We start from the raw sequence: 15,303 nt of genomic DNA on the forward strand, positions 1-15,303 counted from the left end.
GACAGACCCTGGTTCGCCGTCCTGCTGTAAGAGTCGCTTAATGATTGGCCGGCAGCGGGAGCTCCTGTGAAACCTGACTATCTATTGGTTGCAGCATGTTGAGACTCTGGCGAGCACGACGTCTCTCCTCTATTGTTATTGTGGCGTGCGCGTGTGGAACGGGCAGGATGCGCGAGGAGACAGCGGGGCCGTTATGATAAACAGCAGCGAACACCGAGCTCGCGAAGTACAAACATATGAGAAATAAACAGAAGCCGGTTATATCCAAGGATATCTGAGAGCCATCTGCCGTGTGAACACTAAGCCCCACACAGGGCTCATCCAAAGGAGTGTAAACACACACGGCAGCTGCGGTCAGCCCAGACAGCACGGAGGGAGCTGTCGGAGACTCCGAGGTCTGACTGTTTTACTTCTCCTCCCCTCTCCGGCTAATGTGTAAGTACAAGCTATTTATCTCCGTCCCGTCGTTCTCCCGCTCTCACCACTACCACGACGAGACCGAACAACCGAGACACCGAGACTCCGGGGGGAAGTCAGTCCCACTAGCTTTGCTAAATTGTTGCGTGTATCCGCAACAAATGCTCTCGGCTGTCTCACTCTTTCATTGTCACGGTCAATATGTAGTTCTCACTTCCTGGCGTTTGTTCGACTGGGACGAGTCAGATGAATGAGTCGTGGAGATGTGTAAATGTATTTCATGAGCTGGTACTTGCTCAGACAGCGAACTGCGTGACGCATATTCACCGATGTAGGATGTCAGGGAGGTGGGTGTATTGGCCTGGACACCGCTCAGGTTGTGTCAGACAGACATGTAACAGACAGCGTGCCCCCGTTTTCCTGTCTCATCGCACTGATGGAAGTTTTAGAAGTGTGAGAGGTCTGGATCTGTTTGATGAACACTGGGTTAAATGGGAGACGTGGGTAGGAAGAGTGGGATTTGTGGGAAGCAAGCAAATATGCGTGGAGATATGATTCTAAAATGAACAGCTTCTAACTGGTGGTGGCTGCATGATGCAGAATGACCATTCTCTCTCTCTCTCTCTCTCTCCCTCTCTCTCTCTCCCTCTCTCTCTCTCTCTCTCTTAAAGTTGTCTGAATAAAGCAGACTTATGCATGATCATTTCCAATGAAAATCCAAAGTACACACACAACAGAGTCACTGCATATAGATCTACACGACAAGATGAAATATACAGGGATTTCCATTCAAATGTTGTTTGCATTTAAGATATAATAACAATATCCCATCACTGTAATACATATGTAAATATATATAATAAGGGTAAAGAGACCAGCCATTCATTATAACAAAACTCTACTACTGTTGATGCCTTTAGTAGATTTTTTTGTGATAATGCTAAAACACATAATAAAGTCATGAAGTCTGGATTATATCTTTAGAGTTGGATTTTGAGCCTAAAAGCAACTTATTTATTTCAGAATGCCTAAAGATTAAAGCTTTTGTTTTCAGGCCCAGACCCACAAAATAACGGTCCCAGAGACTTTGCAGCCCCCACTATCCTCAGAAGCATACAGTGGTTAAGGATTTGAGCTTTATCCTGAAAAGAATATCCTATGTGTTCATGTCATATTTGTAGACTTTATATAACGTTGCACGACACATCTCCAATTCCTTTCCCTATCCAGAAACGAAGCCCAAATGTCCAGGATACAACCATTTCCGTCTTGCTCATTTGAAGTACAGAGGTAGTGAATTGTGTTTGACCAATCAAGCTGTCAGTCTCAGCTATGACATTTCACACTGTTTTTACAACATCAAATAACTAATTTCAACCAAACTTATCAGAAACATGAACAATTGAGCATACATCAGTGTTATAAGAAATCACAAAAATGACAGACACCATCTTTCAGAAAATTGTATATTGACTTTTTATTTTGGTCCATGTCCCTTCCACTAGGGATATGAAGGAGTCAGGATTTATGACCTAAACTGCAGCCAGCCACCAGGTGGTGACCAAGGCTGAGGCTCAAGAGTAGAGCAGGGTTTCCACTAACTAGAGGGTGGGCAGTTCGATCCCAGCCTCCCCCATTCTGCGTGCCAAAGTGTCCTTGGGCAAGCTACTGAGCCCTTGACAGCTGTGCATGGGTGATGAATGATAGAGGAAGCGCTGCACATAGACGAATTGTATGAACATGTGAGAATGGGTGAATGGTAACTGACCAGTAAAGCACTCAAGAGTGGCAATCAATGCTAGAAAAGGGCAATATAAATACAGACCATTTACTTTGGTTTTCATGTTGTCCAACTTTGAAGTCTATGGTCGTAATGTGGTGTGCTGGCCGAAGGCAGAATGCTTATGGCATTTGTTTTTGCATGGTTGTATCAACATTTTTATTTAAGTTAACTGTTTGTTCGATTTAGACTATGTTGTTTGGAATCTGTCTCTCACAGCTGTATTACTCAATTACTGGAGTAAAGATTTTGAATAGTGGTAAGAAAGGATCTAAACACTTACACTACCCCCACTGCTTAGATTTGTGCAGCACACCTAACTAGCATCCACTAGTTTCTAATCTACCTGCTCTACCAACAGGGACTGATTCAGAGCTGGGCCATCACGATGCCAATGAAGTTTCTGGTCACTCATTGGCTGACCAACTTAATACCAGGTAAGCAAGACAGTATTTTTACTCCCAATACTCCTACTAAAATACAGCAATATCAGTCTTCAAAAACAGGAGGAGAGTCTCCTGTTGATGTTTGTCTTGATTACTACTGTTTTTATGTTATATTTTCATTGGTACATGATATTACTGGACTTCAAAGTTAAAGATTGAATTTTGAAAGGCAGGTTTTGAAAGTAAATATTAAAACCGCATAGAATTTTTTTATTAAATGATAGGAAACACAAATGAAAAAGATCATATGCAGATGGTGGGATTGAACCTTTACATGACCAAGACTTTAAGCAAGATAGCTAATGTGCCAATATTAGAATGACAGTTACAAGAACAGGGATTGGGCCTGAATTGATGATGGTTTGGTAGCTGTCTATGCAACCAATCAGCTTTGAACTTTATGTTGATTCGATTTGGCTTGCAGTTGTGAACATGCTTCTTTAGTAACTATATTATAACAAGAGAATAAAATGGTAGGCTTGTCTCGATAGCAATTTTTGTTGGATGATATATTGTCATAACTCTCAAACCATTTAAAAACACTGATATAATTATATTATAACATAATCATGCGTACCTTTTCAAAGAGCAATGAACATAACTTATTTGTGAAGAACAGTCAATCTGACATTTGATATGTGTCAGTCAAACTGATATGCATAAGTTATATTATGTTGCCACATAGATACAGGGTTTTATGGACATGCTGTGAATGGCGCTGGATCAGGACTTATTTTCAATCTTCTAGCATTATAGATTATACATTATAGCTCATGTGAGTTTTCATTTTCATCTTGGGATAGGCACAGAATGTGCTAACTAAACTTGAAAATTAATCGAAGAGTGAGGACTTTTGAAATTGAATGGGTCTGGGGTAAGGTTGTCACAATACCAACATGTTAGACCTCGATATCATACTAGTTTTAAAAAATGATACTCAATACTGCTTTTGATACCACAATTAAAAGAAAATAGGTTCTGTTATGTTGCGCAATATTGCTCCTGTTATATCTTTAATTTTAGCCCCAAACATTTTTTTTTGTTAATTAATAAATGGAATTGATTAACAACAGTGGCCAGTCTGCAAAAAAATGAGAACATTGATAATAATGCCTTTGACCAATGTTTGGACTAAACAAGTGGTGTCATTTGGGGCAAATTAGTGGAGATTTGTCTTCATAATTGAGTGCTTTTAATTCTAAATATTGTATTTAATTTTATTCATTGAAACATTTATATTATTATTTTTAGTGACTCCCTCCCCCAAGTATGTTATGCAGACTTGCAGGTTGGTTGCAGGAAGTGAAGTGAGTGTATCTGTGTGAGAGAAATGCTGCAGTCACACACAGAACTTCATACAAGAAGCGATGTAACTGAGCTAATATTCGTTGGGCTTTTTTTTTCCTGAGCTCATCTCCATTACATCACAACATCATATTTCACTCGGCTTTCAATAATGACACTTATTAACCTATACTAACACAACATGACCTCTCCAAATTCTTTGAAAAGGTAAGGGTGCCGGTCTTCTAATGTATGTGTTGTTTCTTCCTCTTGTCCTTTAACATATTGACTTGTTGTAGTCTTTCACATTTCCTTGAGAATTTGCTTCGGCTAATATTGCCAAACAGCACTACGACCCTTTACATTTTTTACAAAGTTTGATACTTCGGTCTTCGCCATGGTGGTCATCTCTAGTTTAATTCATTACAGCAACAGGTCGCTGACCGGCTGCTGACATGCTGCTACCTGCTTGTGCTTCAGCTTCCAGTCACGTAATAGGTTTCCCTCTAGTGGGATGAGGCAACAGCGACAGATTGATGATCAATTAATTTTCTCCTGTGTTGTTTTCTTTAATGCAGACTTATGTGTGATGTTTTAAACAAGTGGAAGTCAATTATTGATTTGACTAACCTAATTCTGGATGACTGTCTGAAAGGCACTAACCTGAGAATACCTTTCTGCCATGGTCATCTGCTTGTAGTCGCAGATGTGACACATTCTACTCTAGTCCCACATGCTGTATGTATCATAGTCTTCTGTCTGGTGTGATCCAATCACCCAGACCATATTTTGAGCTGTTAAGGGGTACATGTGGCCACATTTTTTTCTTTGTGTGAATAAATATGCATATTGACATATTAACATATGAGTAAAATGATGTTTCATTGTAAAGCTATATGCATTGCTTCACCAAACCATTACTGGCTCCACTCTGTCCCTCTCTCTATCTCTCATCATCACACTAACACACAAAATGTATCTTTCTGTCTCTCGCTCTCCGTCTCACAAACACACACACACACACACACACACACACACACACACACACACACACACACACACACACGCAAACTGACAATAGACTAATCTATATCGGCAGACTGACTAAAAACAACATAACTTAGTCATTGTGAACAGAAATTACTTATTTCTGGTGTTTCTCTGTCCTTACTTTGCTTAAGAGACACTGGTACTAGAGGATTATTATGAATTGCATTGGAATTATAAAAGTCTTACTAGCCACTTACTCTTGGCCTTTTCTGTGTTATCTGTGTTAAACTTTCCATGTACTTATACGCTGTCTATTATGTTGAACACAGTTTTTCCGAGTTTGGACTAGTATCTCCTCTACTTCTTTTATTTTCCCAGTGTTTCAATCCAGCATCACATATCCCTTTTCATAAATTTTCAATTTTCCAACAGAAAAAAACCTAGTGAAATATATAAAAAAATATTGTTGCTGTGCATGTCTATGTATATGTTCATTAAGCATATGGAGTGTTCCTCTTGTGTCTTGTGGCAGCAGCATCATGTCAGTGAACCCTCCAAGCAGCAATGACGCCTGTCTCAGCATCGTCCACAGCCTCATGTGCCACCGGCAGGGTGGAGAGAACGAGGGCTTCGCCAAACGTGCCATCGAAAGCTTGGTGAAGAAGCTGAAGGAGAAGAAGGATGAGCTGGACTCGCTCATCACTGCCATTACCACCAATGGTGTCCATCCCAGCAAGTGCGTCACCATTCAGAGGACACTGGATGGACGGCTGCAGGTTAGTCGTCCTCTCATTAGCAGGCTTATTATGTTTTTGTATTTTATTTGCTTTACATTAAATATAATTCTACATTTAGAATCAGAAATACTTTATTGATCCAAGGAGGGACTTGTGTTTGTTACAATAGCTCCATGCAAGAGTAGAAATATAAGCATATACACACTAATAAAATAAAATAAAATATGAAATATATACAATATGTGCGTTCTGTACATTGAGTATTTAGTGCAAGCATGGCATTGTAATGAGTCCAGTCTGTTGACTCAGAGTGTCTGACAATCATAGGGAGGAGCTGTAGAGCTGGATGGCCACAGGCAGGAATGACCTCATTTTTGCACTCTCTGGTGCAATTTGGTGGTATCAGCCTTGCACTGAAAGTGCTCCTGTTTTTGGCCAGCACGTCATGGAGAGGGTGGGAGACATTGTCCACGATGGCGTGTAACATAGACAGTATCCTCCTGTCTGACACTGTCATCAGAGATCCAGCTCCACCCCCAGAGCGTCAATGGCGGTTCAGTTTGTTGAGTCTGTTGGCATCCTCAACCCTCAGTCCGCTGCCCCAGCACTCAACAGCAAACAGGAGAGCACTGGCCCCCACAGTCTCAGTATAGTCCGACAGATGTTGAAGGACCTCACTCTCTCACAGGCAGCTCTGGCCCTTCTTGTAGAGGGCATCAGTGTTCTTGGCCTAGTTCAGCTTACGGTCTATGAACACTCCAAGGTATTTATACTCCTCCACAATGTCCACGCTGACCCCCTGGATGGAAAAAGGGGTAACCAGTGTCGTGACCCTCCTCAGATCCATAACCAGCTCCTATGTCTTGGTTACGTTGAGCTGCAGTTGGTTCTGCTCACACCATGTGACAAAGTTACCCACCACAGTCCTGTATTCAGCATCCTCACTCTTGCGAATACATCCAACTATTGTAGAGTCATCAGGAAAAAATTTGGAGATGACAGCACCCTGTCTAGTAGCTGAAGTCCGTAGTGTAGAGGAAGAAGAGGAAGGTAAAGAGGACCGTCCTTGTTGGGCCCCTGTGTTACTGACCACTCGGTGAGACACACAGTGATGCAAGCGCACATACTGTGGTCTGCCAGTCGCTGGTTCACAATCCAGGACATGAAGGGGGCATCCAGCTGCATAGGGCTGATCGATTTGGGAAAATAATCGAATTGCGATTCCCCCCCAAGAATATTGCGATTGCAATTTTTTTATTTTATCATATTTCCCCCACCCAAAAAAAGTAATGAATTAGGGCTTCTCGATTATGGAAAAATTCATAATCACGATTATTTTGGACAATATCAAAATCACGATTATTCAAAAGATTTTTAATATGTGCCCTTATTCTGAAGTCTATGCTTTAATTTTTTTAATCACTTCCGGTTCCGGTAAACACCGAGGACGGCTGCGTGTCTCCTCCGTGAAACTAGGATATCGGTGCCCTGTTATTCAAACCCTTAATGATGGCAACCCTAACAAACCATGACCGACTGACCGGCGAGGAGAAATGCGGATCCGGTCTGACCGGTCTGAACAGCCAGGCGGGAGCGCGCTTGTAAATAGCGGTGTGCGGCTCTGCCGCTACATGGTCTGCTGCGGCCCTCCCTGCTTTTCCACTCGCGCTGTTTTTTTCACCGCCAGTCACCACAAACACAACTCGCCTCCTTCACTTTACAGCTGCTTGAGAGTGAGAGCCAGTCAGCTGGGCCGCTGAATGCTTTGGGACAGAAGGACTGAATTGCGCATGAGCGTCTCTTTCGAAAAAAAATTAAAATAATCGTTTCAACTCGATTATAGTAGTTTGGAGATAGTTTGACCCCATAATCGTAATTACGATTAAATTTCGATTAATCGAGCAGCCCTATAATGAATGATTTAAATATGACCAACACAATATTTATTTAATTAAAGGTGTCTTACTGCTCCCAAGTCAGTAACATTTCCAGTGTTGGGAAGGATACTTTCAAAACGTATTCCGTTACAGAATACAGAATACATGCGCAACAATGTAATCGTAACGTATTCCATTACATGAACTAATCTGAGAAACGTATTACTTGGATTACTTCCACATTGAATTGCATTTTATAAGTGTAGGAATGCAGCGTTGTTATAGTCAGTGAAGCCGCAGCAGTTTAAGCTCTGTATCCACGGATGCGGCGGGCCAGATGGATGCGATGGAAGGGCAGCTTGCGGATCAGCAACTCCGTAGATTCCCGTTCATGTCCGGGTGGTCGTGCAGCGGTATTGAGGCGCCGGGCCTCAGCAGGAACACCCCCATACTGAGCACCTCCGTCTCGCAGATGTGCATGTAGGTGACCGGGGGGCTATGGAGCCCCGCTGCCCCTGAGCTTGTCTTGCTTTTCTGGCGAGCGATTTTCAGGTCCGCCGCCCGCACCGCGGTCACCGGCGAGCTGGACTCGCTCTGCGTGTCCGCCCCATCGGCCGAAGACTTTAGGGCCCTGTAGGTAATGCAGGCTTGCTTCGCTATCTTCTGGATCAGAGGAGTTTTGTGGTCCCGCGGCATTTTGTCTGCGGGTGAGGACAGCAGCCCAGTGCCCTACTTTCTACTATCGCAAATGCAATTAATCGTTCAGCCCTACACCTGCATCGCTGTAAGTTTCTCGCCCAGGAGAGCTGGCCTGATGGTGTTGAAAGCACTGTAGAAATAAAAAAACATGACCCTCACAGTGCTAGTCGGTTTGTCCAGGTGGGTGAAGACTCGAATCAGCAGGTTGATGATGGCGTCCTCAACTCCTAGCTGGGGTTGGTAGGCGAACTGGAGGGGATCCAAGTGTGGCCTGACCATGGCCCTAAAAAGACCCAGGACGAGTCTCTCTGGGGTCTTTATGATGTGGGACATCAGTGCCACCGGTCTGTAGTCCTTGGAACCACTGGGACGCGGCGTCTTTGGCACAGGAATGAGGCAGGATGTTTTCCACAGCACAGGGACCCTCTGAAGACTCCAGCTCATGTTGACTACACGGTGAAGCACTCCACAGAGCTAGGGGACACAGGATTTGATTACCTTAGGGCCGCGGCATAGCGGCCGGCAGCCTTGCCTGAGTGGAGTTTCTTCAGCTGTCCTCTAATATTATTATAATAATAATTATAATTATATTGTGAATATGGGCTATACAAATACAATTTGATTGATTGAATATGGTGAGGTGTGAAGAGAACTTAAGGCCGGCGCATGCTTCTGCAACTGCGTCTGCGGCTATTCATTCCTTTCGAAGGAGTCGTTTATATAACTCTGTAAGTCCATCAATGTCCTGTCCGTGCGGCTTCATCAGAGGTACATAGCAGGGCATGAGATGCAATAAGTTGTGGTCTGATCTCCCCAAAGTTAGCATACAGCAGGTCCAGGCTCCTTTCCCACTCTGGTTTTGCAGGTGACGTACAAGGTGAATTTTTAAGGTTTTTTATTCATGCAAACATGAGTTCCCCAAGATTATGATGAGGGCATTCGGGTGTTCAGTTCGCAGTTAAACGATGTCGGGTTGGTGGACAGAGGAATGTACACAGCTACCACAGTAGCATGCAAGATTTCCCTGGGCAAATAGTATGGACGCAGTCCCACAGCCAACAGTTCAATGTCCAGGCAACAAATACAGTCCTTGATTATAATATGACCAGGATTGCATGATCTGTTGTTTTAAAAAACAGCAATCCCCCCTTCTTTGCGCTCACTTCTCTCCCTGTGTAGCCATGACTCCAAAAAGATCATCGGACTACACTCCCTTTGGCGCTCTCGTCCATCTTGTTCTCCGGTGATCTCACGTTGCCTATGATGAGAGAGGGGAGATAACCCCTGAAACTCCAAAAGTGTTTTGTGGACTCAAACACCTCAACCACCGCCCCCTGCCTGACCTCCAAGTAAAAAGTCAGTAGAAATCCAGTAGAATCCGATATGTAAACACAGCAGTTTATATCAGTGGTGATAAAGTAGAAGACACCGACAAAGATGTCTAGAGAGTTTCTTATGATAAGAGTTGAAGATGGTTGATGGGGTGCTGTAATCGAAATCTCTCGGCTGAATCATGCAGAGGATTTGTTGGTGTTGTAAATGCGTATGTGCTGAGAACCTCACGCTGTGTTGTGCATGTGTGAAAGGCAAACTCTAGTTACACTACGTAGCCAATTCTCCGGATTTTCCCCGGAGGTCATATCTGAAAAAGGCTAAGGGAACTGTGCTGAATTGATGACTGGACTTTCATGTCTCATGGTACCTGAAACGACACAACTACACTAACAGAGTCTCCTGCATTGTTTCAGTGCAGAGCTGTTTTTTCACTGAAGGGCTGCTTAAATGCACACTGACAAATGTTCACCAAACACTCATAGATAAGAACCAGATTACTTCTGTCACTGGTTGTAGTAAATCCAAAATGGATTTATGTTTGGTTTTGGATCAAGTAAAAGATTATGTCATGAATTTTTCCCAATTCAATATTATTTGTATAACGCCAAATCATAATATGCATTATCTCAAGGCACTTTACATAGAAGGTCAAGACCTTCTATGATAGAGAAACCCACTTAACCCATAGAGAAACCCATTTAACAGTAGCTACTGTATACCATAGGTTCCACGTCAATGAAGCGCCAGACTCTCAAGGTACAGGTTAGCTCAGGGGTGGGCAAACCTTTTAACTTGCGGGCCACAACGGGTTCTAAAATTTAACCGAGGGGCCGGGCCAGGAACATACTGTATGGATGGAGGGTTTGTGTGATCTAATATAAATGAAATGTAAAAATCATTAATTGAAAGGATTTGGCCTTTACAGGTAGCAAAGCATTTATTTGCAAGGCAATTTAACAATTTATACGAACTTGAACAATACAAAAACATGTCGTACCGTGACTGATCAAACATCATGAAAACATCTGAGGTCTGCTACCAAACCGATTACCTCACTTGAACTTCTTTATTATCTACATTAACAGGTTAGAGCAGCCACGCAGGCTGTGTCAGAGTTTTGGCTCCAACCTCAATGCAGCAAAACATCATCACTTTCAGTTTCAGTGGGCACAGTGTTGTTGATCTCCCATTTTTGCCAGTGCATCCAAGTCTGGAGTTATTTTGGTTGTGGCAATTCTCAGGATAAATCTGCGGTGCTGATGCGCGGCTGTGGCAGAGGGGTAGAGTGGTCGTCCTCCAACCTGAAGGTCGGCGGTTCGATCCCCAGTCTGACCCATCTGCATGCCGAAGTGTCCTAAGGGCAAGATGCTGAACCCTGAATAGCCCCCCATAGAATGACAAAGTGCTGCGATTTGATGCACTGTATGAATGGATGTATGTAAAACTGTACTGTTAAGCGCTTTGAGTGGTCATCAAGACCAGAAAAGCGCTATATAAATACAAAACCATTTACTTTGATCTGAGACGGACTTTGTTGGTGTTCATGACGCTGAATATCTGCTCACACAAATAAGTCGAGCCAAACAAAATTAGCATCTTCTGTGCAGTCCTCCGGAGGTTTAGAAACATGGCTCTGTTAAGTGAAGCATAAAAGTCATTCAGTTTAACAGAGTTGAACTTCTCCTTTAGGACAGAATCACACTGAAGATGTATCAGTTCCAACTGCAGCTCCTGTGGTGCTGTTTAAGGGTCTTGTGACAGGGAACAGGACACCAGCTGAAGTGACTGTTCAATGTTTTCGAAATTAGAGAACCTACGGCAGAATTCTCCGTGCAGGTCCTCAAGTGATTTGCTGTATTTTTTAGCGTTTCGTGGTGCCTCTTCCTGCATGGCAGGTGTTGGGAAATGAGCGAAAGATTTGTTTCGAAATTTGTCTTGAGAACAAAGTGAACTTGGATTTAAAATCTTTCACATGTTTGTACATGTCGTGAACAAACAGATCTTTCCCCTGCAGTTTCATGTTCAGCTCATTCCTGTGTGAAAATATGTCCACAGCAAACTCATTAAGCCAGTTCTTGTCGCTTCGCTCAGGGAATTCGTAACACTTTCCCCAATCTTAACCAGCGGAAACTAGAGTGGTACAGCAAGTCCTGATGATCTGCATCTGTTTCGTCCAGGAACGTAATAAACCAACGGTACTGAAGTCCCCTTGCTCGTATATAGTTCACAAGGTTTACGACTGGATTCAAGACATGATTAAGCTGCAATACAGACTTATACAGGGATTCCTGATGACTCCCAGAGCCACATCCCCACTCTCTTCCTCCTGCAGCCAACACTGATCACAACACTGATCACAGCCCACTACACCCAACATTTCCCACAATGAGCAAGTACTTTGGTGACTGTGGAGAAACTTACTAGAAGACCTCTGGCAGTACCCAACAAAATTTCCTTTGGTCATTCTGTAGCGTCACTGAATACTACCAGAATCTGTCAGTTGTATAATAAAGTGAGTGTTAGTCTATTATCTAAAAAAAAACGTTGAGTGACTATTGAACCCATAGGAGCAGCAGTATGTTGTTTTTCTGAATTTTTGTTCTTGTGTAAAAAATGACAGATTGTTAACAATAAGGACTGCGTGAGATGGAACATAATGTTAACATCTTATTTTTAAATATGCATACCATTTTATTTATAACAATTGTATTTACACATTGTAACACTTAGCTCTTAGCCCTAAATTATAAACACGATACACAATCATGATATTATGCAGTAAGTGACTTGCATTTGTTAATGTGTACACTACACACTTTGCAAATATTTAATAAGCCCTCATATCAAGCAAAAAGCAAAATTCTGCACAGTTTGTGTAATTTCACAAACAATGATATGATTTGTCTGATGAAGTACATGTATAGAAGCTATAAAGTCTGTGTGTGCTCGCTGTTGCTGCCTAATCAGGCCATATCTTTCAGAACATTCTCTCTACATAAGTATTGATGTGCAAAAAATCATGGCACAAAAAGGTTTATCAGTAACACAAGAGGTTACTCAGCACGACACACAGACTACTTATTCTAAAGGATAAACTGCATTAAAGGGCAGCTGTAGCTCAGGAGGTTAGTTGTCCTCTAAGAAGAAAGTTTTTTCTTCTTAGAGGACAACTAACTAAAAAAGAAACTGTTTTTTTAACACTTGTAATGATGCTGTGCTCTCTCCTCAGGTGGCTGGGAGGAAAGGTTTCCCTCATGTGATTTATGCAAGGCTGTGGCGCTGGCCTGACCTCCACAAGAATGAACTCAAGCATGTCAAGTTCTGCCAGTATGCCTTTGACCTGAAGTATGACAATGTGTGTGTCAACCCCTACCATTATGAGAGAGTAGTCTCTCCAGGCATCGGTAGGTCAGATTCATACTCTCAACAACTCTGAGTGGGGTTTACAATCTCTCTGTTAATTTGATCATTTACACATTAAAGCAAGTTTAGTTCAACAAACTCTGATGCTACATTTTACATAATAAAGTAAATCTTTGTTTTCTCTGTCTTCTCTAACAGTTGGTCTCAGCCTTCAAAACACAGGTGAGTTAGACTCTAGTCTACAGCATCACATCATGGCTTCATTAAGGTTAATTGTCATGTCAACACTCAAGTATTGTTATTGTCAAGTCAAAGTGCACACACAGGGACAGAGCCACTGCTTTCCACATGTGCCAATTGTCGGCCACATAGACAACTACTCATTGAAGTCCAGTCAGTTACTTATGATGGTCAAACAGTAACCTGGGGCCTTTACTACAAAGTGAGTTCAACAAACCGAGGCAATTTTTCTATCCAGTTTAATTTTACCTTACCAGCCCAGTCAGGCTAAGAGGTTCCATGACGTTGGTTATCAAACGGGTAAGTCAACCTTGTTTTACTGATGTAGATATTGGCGCATGCACATTAAAGGGAAGGATTTCACTGCATATGACCAATCACTGACATCGACAAGCGATATATTTTCAGAGACGAGGGGAAAACTATAAAGAAAATGTACGTAGTACAAACACATTATCCAGGCTAAAAGCAACACCGTTAGAGTCGCTTACTGCAGGATAAGGATAGCTGGCCAAAAATCACAGATTGCAAGAATGTGCAAATTAATGTATTTATAATCATCATTTGGGCACGAGTAGATCTGGCCATAATTTAGTTACATTTACATTACATTAATCAGAATGAGAATCAGGGTTTTTTGCCCAGAAAGTTTACACATACAATTTGCTTTGGTGTGTTTGTGCAAGTATATATAAAAAAATTGGAAAATAGGAACAATTCTTCAAAAAAAATTATAAGCACCAGAGAAAGGATTGTGCTATATGTTGTAAATAAACACTCGAGAATGGATTGTGCAAAGTACATTAAGTCTATAATTGTACATTAAGTCTATAATTAAGTCTATAAGCGGATGTTAAAGACCAATATAATACAGTATTTACATATATTCTCATTGTGTGTATGACAGTTTTAGCCTTTTTTTTTGTGAACAAGTAACTTCCACAATCAAAGAAACAAAGGGGAATTCATAGTCTGTGGTACTGTGCATCGCTCCAAGTGTGGGGTTTGTTATGTACGACTCTAGCAGGTGACTAAGGTAGATCATTCCCTTCAATGACAATCTTTAGGTTTCTTAAAGATACTCTTTAGAGTAGGTTCAGAATGATCAGAAATGCTGCCACCAAAACATTTTAGTGCACCAGCTGAAGTGATATTAACTTGAGTTGACAACAACAGTAATTGATAGTTTTTGTTGCAAAAAAGTAAAAGGTCAAATAAAAACTTTATAAAACCACCTATTCAACAAACATGTAGAAAAGGGATATTTTCAACGATTTGGTCCACGGGCTGCAGGCCACATGTGTTACCGACCCACCGCTCGGAAATTACACTAATAGGTTATTGCTCTATTGTTATATATTATGTTGGTTTCTAATGAATCTGTTGAAGTCTTATAAACCTGACTACTGTGTGAGACACCCCACCACCACGACATGTGGTACCTCCAGACAGTGAATCACAGCAGCAGCACAGGAAGGAGAACAGGAGCAAGGGCTGATATCGCCTTGTGTCTTTGTTCTTCTTTCTCTCTAAACTTCACTAATTTAGTTTACTGACATCTTAGATCTGTTTTCAGTGACATAACACAAATAGTAGTGTCTCTGCTGAATATAATTGTTGCTGCTCTAAAAACAGTATGAATAAAATATGATATAATAGGACTTTATATAGTAATATGTGGCTGCTCAGCTGTAGGAGAGAAATGTATGCAGCGCTCGCTCATGAGGTGCAATTCATTGTGAGTAGATTAGCATTTCTGCTTTGAGTTGTCTAAACCTACTCTCCTTTGGTGTGGTCATGGTCTGTATCTTATATTGTCTCTTCAAGACCTGATGACCACTCCAAATGCTTTACAGTACAGTACAGTAATTCCATTCACACACATTCATACAGAGCATCTATCATACATAACACAGACTGTTGGCTCAGCCTTTAGGGGCAAATTAGGGTTCCGTATCTTACCCAAAGACACTTCGACACTTGGAATGGGACGGATTGAATTCGTAATTTTAGTTGGTCAATCCTATACTTTGTAAGAATTACAGTATAAGAATTATTTTGAGGAGTTTGAGGAAAAATGCATGTGGGGCAAGGAGAATTTACAACCTGCTAAAAATAAAAAAGCAAGAAAAACA

General features: G+C 41.8%; 1 protein-coding gene and 1 long non-coding RNA gene across 4 annotated transcripts in view; one reads left to right on the forward strand and one right to left on the reverse strand.

Moving 5' to 3' along the window:
- The window catches only part of smad10a (SMAD family member 10a), a 27,226-nt gene continuing 11,923 nt past the window's right edge, over nucleotides 1-15,303 (forward strand). Inside the window, exons 1-5 of one of the 3 annotated variants that reach the window (XM_062409226.1) lie at nucleotides 1-435; nucleotides 2,559-2,634; nucleotides 5,450-5,693; nucleotides 12,795-12,969; nucleotides 13,127-13,150. In XM_062409226.1, the coding sequence (XP_062265210.1) occupies nucleotides 432-435; nucleotides 2,559-2,634; nucleotides 5,450-5,693; nucleotides 12,795-12,969; nucleotides 13,127-13,150 (523 nt within the window). In that variant the 5' untranslated portion in view covers nucleotides 1-431. The remainder of the gene's footprint in view (nucleotides 436-2,558; nucleotides 2,635-5,449; nucleotides 5,694-12,794; nucleotides 12,970-13,126; nucleotides 13,151-15,303) is intronic. The other 2 variants (XM_062409225.1, XM_062409227.1) reach the window with 2 other exon arrangements.
- LOC133972044 (uncharacterized) overlaps nucleotides 10,484-15,303 on the reverse strand; it is a 21,927-nt gene continuing 17,107 nt past the window's right edge. Inside the window, exon 2 of the long non-coding RNA XR_009924419.1 lies at nucleotides 10,484-10,919. This is a non-coding gene — a long non-coding RNA (uncharacterized LOC133972044). The remainder of the gene's footprint in view (nucleotides 10,920-15,303) is intronic.

Source organism: Platichthys flesus, chromosome 17 (genome assembly GCF_949316205.1).
Source record: "Platichthys flesus chromosome 17, fPlaFle2.1, whole genome shotgun sequence".
Taxonomy (NCBI): Eukaryota; Metazoa; Chordata; class Actinopteri; order Pleuronectiformes; family Pleuronectidae; genus Platichthys; species Platichthys flesus.